At 41.2% G+C, this 10,770-nt stretch overlaps 1 protein-coding gene across 1 annotated transcript; it reads left to right on the forward strand.

Annotated features, from left to right (window-relative positions):
- Nucleotides 1–4,883: 4,883 nt before the first annotated feature.
- LOC102854611 (BAG family molecular chaperone regulator 1-like) lies at nucleotides 4,884–5,798 on the forward strand. Its single transcript, XM_006881831.1, has 2 exons — nucleotides 4,884–4,976; nucleotides 5,172–5,798. The coding sequence occupies exons 1-2, from the start codon at nucleotides 4,887–4,889 to the stop codon at nucleotides 5,796–5,798; spliced, it is 717 nt and encodes a 238-aa protein (XP_006881893.1). The 5' UTR covers nucleotides 4,884–4,886.
- The last annotated feature ends 4,972 nt before the right edge of the window (nucleotides 5,799–10,770 follow it).

Genomic DNA, 10,770 nt, shown 5'->3' on the forward strand with positions numbered 1-10,770 from the left:
AGGACCAATCCCTCCTTACAACATGTCCAAAGTATGTCAGACGAAGCCCCAGAATCCTTGCCTCCAAGGAGTAGCCTGGTTTAACCCTCTCTAGGATGGATCTGTTTGTAGCTATGAGGAATTTCAGACTTGATATCACACAGAAACGAGTTGTTGTTAGGTGCCGTCAAGTTGAGTACGATTCACAGTGATCCTAAGAACAACAAAGGTGAACCCTGTTCTATCCTGTGCCATCCTTATCATCTCTGACATACTCAAGCCCATTGCTGCAGTCACTGCGTTAATCCACCTTATTGAGGGTTTTCTCTCTCTTGCTCCAACTCAAAGGCATCTATCTATTCTTCTATTCCACCCCCCCCAATACCTATTTATTCATGGAGGTTTTCTCTTGTCTTCAATTTTAGTCCAAAGTAATCTTGAGACAACAAATGAAAGTATGTGTGTTTAGCATCTTGGTAACTTAAGAATCCATGTGGCTTGACAGATGTAAAATATCCTTATAATATAAAAGGATAATTCATCAAGTCACAACAGCTGGGTGAAAATATATCTTGAGATCATGTGAATGCATTTACCGTGACTGTACTTTATTCATGCATCCTTCTGTTTACAAAATCCTCCAACTAAAATAGAATCTCATAAAAAATCTTCATCTAGAGTGCTTAAAAAGTAACCAAATACTCAAGTCCACCTAGAAAATGTACTATGTCAAGTTTATGGCATGTTGTGACCTCAGGAATAATGAGGTAGGCTCTGATATATGCACCCATTGCTGCTTCCCCTATTAGTTGATGTCCCCACTGCTGTCAAGTTCATTCCAACTAATTTCCATCCATTTTTGTTGTTGTTGTTGCATACCATCAAGTTAGTATCAAGCCATAGCTGACCCTCTAGTGGGTTTTAAGAGGCAATTAATCACACGGGAAGAGACTGCCTATTTTTCTCCCATGGAGCAGCTGGTGGATTCGAACTATGAATCTTTGTGTTGGCAGAATAATTCCTTACCACTAAGCCACCAGAACTTCCATCAGTTTTACAAGGCTGTAAATCTTTACTTTGCAAAGGAAACTGCCCATCTTTCTACTGTAGAGCAGCTTGTGGATTCAAACGACTGAGATTTCAGTTAGCCACACAACATGTAACGTACTACACCACCAGCATAAAAAGTCAATTTCTTCCCAAATCAGCCTGCCCAAATTTTACGTGCTATTTTAATGTCTTAAGGGTCTTAGGCCAATTAGATAAGTAGAAATAAATCATACCAACAATGAGATTTAGAGTGGGATCACCTCAAAGTGGAATTAACTTGACACCAATTTCTTGTTGTTATGTGCCACTGAGTCACCTGTGACTCACAGCAACCCTATACATAACAGCTCTGAAGCCTGCTCTGTCCTGAGCCAGTCTCACTGTCTCTGACACACATATCCCCATTACCCCAGTCACTGTGTCAGTCCATCTCATACAGGGTATTCCTCTCAACGTACTGTCCCTTCACCCTTCCAATCATGATGTCCTTCTCCAAGGACTGGTCCCTCCTGGCCACATGCTCAAAGTATGTGAGGTGGAGCTTCAAAATTCTTGCCTCCAAAAAGAAGCCTTTTTTCACCCTCTCCAAGAAATTTCTTTGTTCTCTTGGCAATCCACAGTATACTCTTCTCCAGCACCACAACTCAAAGGCATCAATTCTTCTTGTCATCTCTAGTCATTGTCTAGCTCCCTGATGTTTAGCAAGTAATTGCAAAGACCATAGTTTGGATAAGGCATACCTTAGTCTCCAGACTAATAGCATTGTTTTTCAGCACTTTGGAGGGGTCTCTGGCAGCAGATTTTCCCAGTGCAATTTGTCTTTTGACTTCCTTAGTACTGGTGCCAAAAGTGTTGACTGTGGAGCCACACAAGCTCAAATTAACAAACTCCATATCTTCTCCATCTATCACAGTGCTGCCAATTTACTATCTATCAATTAATCTTCTACCTCCTCTCTTCCCCCTTTATGAGCTACAAAGAAGATTAAACAAGCAAGGAGAGATAGGAAAGATAGATGCCAAGCAACTTAGAGATATCCAAGGAATCTTCTTGTTGTTGAGCTTCAATCCATTTTACAGACCACAATCCTTGATGTTCTGCAGCAAGCATTTCAGGTCCTCCCCAGTTTCAGCAAGCAAGGTTGTGTCATCTGTATAACGTAAGTTGTTGATGAGTGTTCCTCAAATCCTGATGCCATATTTCTCCTCATAAAATCCAGCCTCCCAAATGATCTGTTCCACATATAGGTTGAGAAGGTATGGAGAGTGGACACATTCCTGTTGTACTTCTTTCCTGATTTTGAAACATTCAGTGTTTCCTTGCTCTGTTCTGAGGACTACGTCCTGGTCCAAGCACAGGTTTTGCATAAGCACAATCAAGGGTTCTGGGACTCCCATTCTCCCCAAGGTTAGCCACAATTTGTTCTGATCCACAGTTTAATGCTTTTGCATAGTCAATGAAACATAGACAGACACTCCTCTGGTACACTTTGCTTTCAGCCAAGATCTATCATTGGTGATGTCTCTGGTGCTAAGGCCTTTTCTAAACCTGGCCTGTATTTCTGATAGCTCTCTGTCATTTTCAGTCATTTTTGGATAGTCTTCAGCAAGATTCTGCTTGCGTGTGATATCAGTGTTACTCTTTGATAATTTTCACACTCTATTGGGAATGGGAACAAATATAGATCTCTACTAGTCACTTGGTCAGGTAGTTGTCCTCCAGATTTCTTGGCACATCCTGGTGAGCACGTTCAGGACAACATTTCTCTGTTGAAATATGTCAATTGGTATTCCATCAATTCATGGGGCTTTGTTTCTTGCCAATTCCTCCAAAGCAGTTTGAAATTCCCACTTTACCACCATTGCCTCCTGATCATATGTTGTTTCATGAAATTATTCTCTGTCAGCCAATTCTTTTTGGTACAGTGACTCTGTGTACTCCTTCCATTTTCTTTTAATGCTTCCTGAATCATTCAATACTATGCCCATAGCATCCTAAGTACTGCAACTTAAGGCTTGAATTGGTTCTTCAGTTCCTTCAGCTTAAGAAATGTTGAGAAATTGTCCAACCCTAGCTTTTTGCACATTTCATTGTAATACATCTCATGATAACATTTGTCTTACTGTGCTGCCCTTTGAAATCTTCTGTTTAGCTTCTTAACTTCCTGATTTCTTCCCTTTGTTTTGGCTTCTTGGCTCTCTAGTGCAATATATATAGTCTCTTCTGCCATCCATCTCAGTCTTTTTTCCTCCTCTCAGTATTCACCTTTATCATTCTTCATGGATGATATTCTTGATATGCTCCCACAGCTCATTTAGTCTCCATTCATTAGTGTTTACAGCTTTAAACCTATTTTTGAGATGATTTTTAAATTCAGGTGGAATAGACTCAAGGTCAGATTTTGGTTCTGGTGGATTTTATTTCATTTTCTTTAGCTTTAGTTTGAACTTGGATATGAGCAGTTGACATTCTTTTCCACAATCAGCACCTGGCCTAGTTTTTACAACGGATATGTAGGTCCAGCAATTCTCTCCACACATATAATCAACCCGATTCCTGTGTGTACCATCAGGTGAAATTCATACATATAGTCACTGTTTATGTTTAAGAGGTATTTACAATGAATAAATCATTGATTGCACAAAATTATATTATTCTATCTCCAACCTTATTCTATCATCAAGTCCACATTTTCCAACTACTAATCCTTCTTCCTTGTTCCAAATTTTTGCATTCCAGTCACTCATTATTGTTAATACATCTTGGTTGCAAGTTCAATCTATTTCCAATTGCAAAAGTTGGCAGAAATAATCTATTTCCATATATATAATATATGCCTAATATAATATATATATATATTATATATATATTTTATATATATAATATATATAATGCCTAATCGTACGTTCCTTATAGTTATTCCCCTAATCTGTTTCAATGCAGTGTTCATTATCTATCCACTCTTTTCCTATTCTCCTGCACTCCATATGTCACTCCTATTTCATAAGAGGAGTGTTATGCAGTATTTATCCTTTTGTGACTGAGATATTTCACTCAACATAATGCCTTCCAGGCTCACCCATGTTGTATAGTGTTTTATGAGTTCACTGGTTTTCAGTGCTGCATAGTATTCTATTGTGTGAATGTACCGTAGTTTTTCTATCCATTTTTTTCTTGATGGGCACTTGAGTTAACTTCCATCTCATTGTTATTGTTAATAATGCACCAGCAGTGGCCCCGCGGGGTTGGGACAAGCAGGTTTCTCCTCCCGCCGCTGGGCAGTGAACAAACGTGGGCCTGGTGGAGCGTGGCGGCGCGCGGCGACGGCGAGGCCACGAGGCCACCGGGACCGGCCGGGTCTCAGAAGGCGCACCCTTCAGCCCAGCCGGGAGCGGCACCAGGCCGAAATCCCTGCTGACCGTAAGCTGCGCAAGGTCCAGACCCTTGTGAACTGGAAACCACGCCGGGGAAAAACTCTGACCGACCGTAAGCCGCGCCAGATCCTAACTCAGACCGACCGTCAGCCGCGCCAGGTCCGAACTCTGATTGACCCTAAGCCCCGCCAGGTCTGAACGCTGGTTGACCCTAAGCCGCTCCAGGCCCGAACTCGGATTGATCGTAAGCCGCGCCAGATCCAAACTCTGACCAACTGTAAACCCCACGAGGTCCGAACCTCAGCCGACCGTAAGCTGCGTCAGGTCGAAACCCCCGCCAACCGAAAGCAGTCCCAGGCCCAGCATCAGTCCGTTCAAAGCAAGGCCAGCGGACATGACTGATCCACCCGAGGCCCCGCCGCCGGCGATCGCAGGCCGTGGGTGAAGAACAGAGTCCCAACCCGCGCGTGCAGGAGTGAGGAGATGGCTCAGAAGCAGCAGATGGCCTGCAGCGAGGAAGTGGCACGGAGCGAGGAGATAACTGGGAGCCAGGAGGTAGCTCGGACCGAGGCCGTGGTCCCAAGCGACACTGTGGCCCCCAGTGAGGCCGTGGTCCCGAACGAAGTCATGGTCCCAGACAAGGCTCTGGTCCCGGGCGAGCACGTGGTTTCGGACGAGGAGGTGGTCCCGGAGGAGGACCTGGTTCCGGACGGGGACGTGGTTCGGGACGGAGATGTGGTCCCTTATGGAGAAGCATCCGAAAGTGAGGACATAGCGATGGCTGGGATCCTGGTGACCATCACTCACAGCAGCGAGAAGTATGACATTAATGTTAGCCCACAGCAGGGCACTGGCGAACCAGTTGTCCAAGACTTGGCCCAGCTTGTTGAAGAAGCCATAGGAGTTCCAGTGTCTTCTCAAAAACTCATATTTAAGGGAAAATCTCTAAAGGATATGGAACAGCCCTTGTCAGCACTTGGAATACAAAATGGATGTCGGGTCATGCTAATTGGGAAAAAGGACAGATCAGCGGAAGAGGTTGAATTAAAGAAGTTGAGAATTTTGGAAAAAGCTGTGGAGAAGATAGCCAACCAACTGGAAGAGTTGAGTAAAGATTTTGCTGGAATCCAGCAGGGTTTTCTGGTCAAGGAAATGCAAGTTGAAGCTCTCTGCAAACTTGATGGAAGAGTGATAGCAACAATTGAGCAGTTCATGAAGATTTTAGAGGAAATCGACACACTGATTCTGCCAGAGACTTTCAAAGACAGTAGATTAAAAAGGAAGAGCTTGGTGACAAAGATTCAGACGCTCTTAGCTGAATGCGACATAGTGGAGCAGAACATCGGTCAGGAGACAGAATGGCTGCAGTCTACGAACTTGGCCCTGGCAGATTGAGGCGAGGCAGACGTGGGCTTCACTGCTCTGAAGAACAGCACTACCAGCTCTGCCTTCTCGACACTGGAAGTTCCCTGATTTCTCTCGGGCTGCCTGGGTCAACTGTCCATTTCTCACGGAAATTACTGGCAACTTCTCAGTGAAAAAGTATTGTCTTTGCAGATCGAAATAGAGTGCCTTTCCCTCTTTAAAAAAAAAATGCACCAGCAAACATGGTTGTATTTTAAACACACACACAAAACACACACGCACATGCATATGAGCTTTTGGTTGTTGTTGTTGTTGTTGTTGTTGTTAGGCGCCATTGAGTTCGGTATGACTCACAGAACTCTATGAACAACATATCTAAACCATGTTCTATCCTGTGCCATCCATTTCCCAACACACAAGAGTCTGCTGTGGCAGTCACCGTGTCAGTTTCCCTGATTAAGGGTCTTCCTCTCCTTCACTGACCCTCCACCCTTCCCAATATCATGTTCCTTTCCAAGGAATAGCACCTCCTAGCAACATGCCCTAAGTATGTGTTAAGAAACCTCATCATTCTTGCATCCAAAGAACACTCTGGCTGCACCCTCTCCAAGACATATCTGTTTTTTCTCTTGGCCGTCCATGGGATGTTCAGTGTTCTTTGCCAACACCACAGCTCAAAGACATCAATTATTTTCCTCTCACCCTTATTTATTATCCAGCTCTCAGATACACAGCAAGTGATCAGAAAGGCCTGAATCTGTTGCACCTTAGTCTTTGCACTGACATCACTACTCAATATTTTGGAAAGGTCCCTATTTGCAGATTTTCCCAGTGCAATATGTTTCCTAATTTCCTGACTACTCATACCAATAGTACTAATTGTGGATCTAAGCAAGATGAAGCCATTGACAGTTTTAGTCTCCTCTCCATGCACCGTGATGTTGCCTCTCAGTCCAGAGGTAAGAATCTTTTGTTTTTATTGACATTAAGATGCAAATATACTGAAGGCTGCATTCCTTGATCTTTTCTGCAACAAGTGCAGAAAAGCAATAAGAAACATAATAATTGGAACATGGAATGTACATAGTTTGAATGTTGGAAAACTGTAATTTGTTAAAAACTAAATGAAACACATGAACATCGACATTCTAGGAGTTAGTGAGATTAGATGGACCAGCTTTGGCCCTTTTAATGTGGTAAACTATGCTGAGAATGAAAAACAGAAGAATGGTGTTACGTTCATAGTAAAAATGTCAATTCCAAATTCTATCATGAAATACAATGTTGTGAGTGATAGCATAATATTCATACACATTCAAGAAATACCCGTTAACATGACTATAATTCAAATATAAACTCCTGCCAAAGAGGAAGAAATTAAGAATTTTTACAAATCTTGCAGTCCAAAATTGACCAAATATGTAATCAAGATGTGTAAATAATGATCACTGGCAACTGGAATACAAAAATTGGAAACAGTGACAAAGGAATAGTAGTTGTATATGAATATTCATAAATATATTATTGTTGTTTATGCCATCAAATTGAAACTGATTCACAGATGACCCTTCAGTGAGTTTTGAGTGGTTGTAAATTGCACAGGTGGAGACTGAAAAGCAACTCAAGTGTCCATCAGAACAAAAAATGCATAGAAAAAAATTGATGCATTCACATAATGGAATACTATGCAGCATTGGAAAAACAATGAGTTTGTAAAGCATTACATAACATGGGTGAGCCTGGAAGACTTATGCTGAGTGAAATATCTCAGTAACAAAAGGACAAATACTGCATAACATCCCTGTTATGAAATAAGACTGACATCTGGGGTGCAGGAGAATAGGAAAAGAGTGGATGGATAGTGGACACTACATCAAAACAGATGATGGGGGAAACTGAAAGGATGTACTACTAGGCATTATATGTTTGACAATAATCTGGAACAAGAGGAGCATGGCAAAGTGGACTGGGGGAGGAGGAGAAAAGGAAGATGAAGGTAAATGTGCAAAAATGAACACAACCTTTCTATAAACTTTTGTTAAAGTCATAATAATTTTTTGTTTGTTTTCCCCATTTTTATTAATTTTAATAAACATTAACAGAGATTTTGGATTTCCATTCATTCATTGCTGCACTTTTCTCCCTGCCCACCCCTCCCCACCAGTTCGCTCCTCTCTTTGAAAAGAAAAAGAAAAAAAAATTCCTTCATTGGTATACAATTCCCCCATTCCCCCCCCCACGCCCCTCTAAAGTCATAATAATTTAAAAAAAATTAATCCAAGAGGCAAGGGCTTTGCTGCTTGGCATAAAACATCCTCTTTGTTCCTCTCATGTTTACTAGCGAGAACTCCCATCAGTTTGGTGAAAGACAAAGTGTTATCACTTCCTCAACTGATTGCCCAAAACCAGGTCTCCCAACTGAGAATCTTTCGCCACATGCTTTGTGTTGTAATATGCCACTGTGACTTTGTTTATTCATTGAGTGATTTCTCCCATTACCACTTAGAAGATTTTGGATTCTTCTTGAAACATCAGAAGTCTCAGAGGAGCATCACTCTATAAGCCCTGACTTTCCTCCTTTCACACTTGTTAACCTTTAAACCATTCCTTATGTTGAGGAAGACAGGTGGATAATTACTAAGTCCACTCAGCTTATTTTGAGAAGAAAGGTATAGGGGTTTGAGTGTGTGTGTGTGTGTGTGTGTGTGTGTGTGTGTGTGTGTGAGAGAGAGAGCGAGAATATGAGAGAATTATGTGTAAATATTTTTCATACTCTGGCACTAAGATATGATTGTGCTGTGAGTGATATGTGTGAAAGCCCCTTTTATTTTACTGTCCTTGAACTTACTTTACTTTTTATGTATACCCAAATTTCTTAACTGCTTTCATTGGTTTGTTTTGTGTGATTTGGTTGGGGTTCCCCCACCCACTTCATTTAATTGAAAGATTTCCAAGGGCAGCTCAGGAAGACAAAGCATAGTACTACAAAGAAATATGCTAAGAGCAAGAGTCGGAAAAAATCAAAAGGGCCTAAATTTCTGGGCATTTATTAAGCAAAAGAAACTAAAGAACAAATTAAAGACTCAAGCCAGAATATGGACTGATACAGGAAGCATTAAAAGAAGACGGAAGGGGAATTTTTTTATTAAGAAAAGGAAGATGATGATGAAAGGGGGCCACTCCTGACACTTTACCTCCCACCCACCCTATTGGCAGAAACAATTTAGTACTCTCGGGCCTGTGGCCTTCAGGCCAAAAAATTAAGGGTTGTTTTTGTTGTTGTTATGTGCCATCGAGTACCCTGGGACTCATAGTGACCCTACGTACAAGAGCCCTAAAAGCTATTCTATCCTGTGCCAACCTAGCCATCTCAAATGCACTCATTCTCACCACTCCACTCACAGAATCAATGCATCTCATCGAAGGTCTTCTTCTCCTGCGCCGCCCCTCCACTCTCCCAAACATGATGTCCCTCTCCAAGGACCAGTCCCTCCTTGCAACATGCCCAAAGTATGTCAGATGAAGCTTCAGAATACTTGACTCCAAGGAGTATCACGGGTTCAACTTCTCCAGGACAAACTTGTTTGTTCTCCTAGCAGTCCATGGTATATTCAACACTCTTCTTCAGCACCACAGATCAAAGGCATCAATTCCCTATTCACTGTCCAACTCTCCAATGCATAGCACATAATTGCAAAGACTATAGCCTGGATTACTAATATTCAAAATCTTGTCAAGACACAATTTGCAACTAGTACAAGAATGAAATCAAGGACCTACCACAGAACTATCTCACAGAGTAGAGAAGATAGGTACTTTGGCCTTGAAGACTGCTGTCTAGCTATATCACATGGGATTTCTTAAGGTCAAGCAGAAGAGGTCAGGTGGAGCCATGGTTTCTGGATGGCAACAGTCATCTCACTTTGGGAAAACAAGAAAGGAGAACTAATATATATAAGTCCTTGACAAAACATTGCCATACCCTTGGGCATTATATAGTTACAACAACCTAACATCTATGGAGAAAAGACTCATGTAATGTCAAAAAAGTAGCAGCCTGATTCAGTTATCATGAAAAACCAAAACAATACTTTTCCTAAAAAAGCAGACCCAATGAATACTTCAGATAGAGACAATGAGAAGAAATATGTTGAAGTGTATTTATTTGAACATCTACAGAAGAAGATGCAAATGATGGAAGAAACAATGGAAGCCATTAAGACCTAATTAGTGATCCAAAAGAATTATATTGATGAGGAACAACTTGAACAGCTACAGAAGAAAATCCAAATGATGGGAAAAAGAATTGCTAGTATAGATAAAGCGGTACAAGAACTTAAAAAAGTTCTTGCTAGAGAGGGTACATCCAACATAGTACTGGAAATAACAGAAAAGCATGAAAATTAAATCCAGAATATTAAGACTGAAATGTCAGAGGTGTCCAACATGTTAGTGGAACAAAAATGTAGAACTGAAGAGATGGAACAGTCAGTGAGCTGGAAGACAAGAGTTTCACAGGAAACATACTAGAAGAAAAATCAGAGATGAGATGTAAAGAAAATGAAGAAAACATTAAATCATGTGTAATGATATAAAAAGGAACACCATTTGTGTGATTGGAATTCTAGAACATGGGAGTGATAGGGAGGTCACTGAGAAAATTGTGGAAGAAGTACTAGAAGAAAACTTTCCAGGTATTATGAAGAATGGGAATACCCATATTCAAGAAGCACAGAGAACACCAAATATACTAGACCCAAAAAGAAAAACATCAAGACATAACATAGTCAAATTCTCCAAAATAAAAGATAAGGATAGAATATTAAAAGCAGTACAAGAAAAACAGTCACCTACAAAACGGAAACAACTAGATTAAGTTCTGATTTCTCAGCAGAAACTACGCAAACTGGAAGACAATGAGAGAGCATATACAGAAAGGTGAAAGAAAACAATTGCCAGCCAAGGATCCTTTACCAAGTAGAGTTCTCCATTAACTATGAAG

Source organism: Elephantulus edwardii, unplaced genomic scaffold, assembly GCF_000299155.1.
Source record: "Elephantulus edwardii isolate Elephantulus edwardi_28Jun2011 unplaced genomic scaffold, EleEdw1.0 scaffold00016, whole genome shotgun sequence".
NCBI classification, from domain to species: domain Eukaryota; kingdom Metazoa; phylum Chordata; class Mammalia; order Macroscelidea; family Macroscelididae; genus Elephantulus; species Elephantulus edwardii.

Excerpts from the sequence above, each read along its gene's own strand:
- LOC102854611 (XM_006881831.1), top strand. The coding sequence starts at position 4,887 with ATGGCTCAGAAGCAGCAGATGGCCTGCAGCGAGGAAGTGGCACGGAGC. Across the intron at positions 4,977-5,171 it reads AGGTAGCTCGGACCGAGGCC|GACATAGCGATGGCTGGGAT; the intron begins GTGGTCCCAAGC and ends TCCGAAAGTGAG.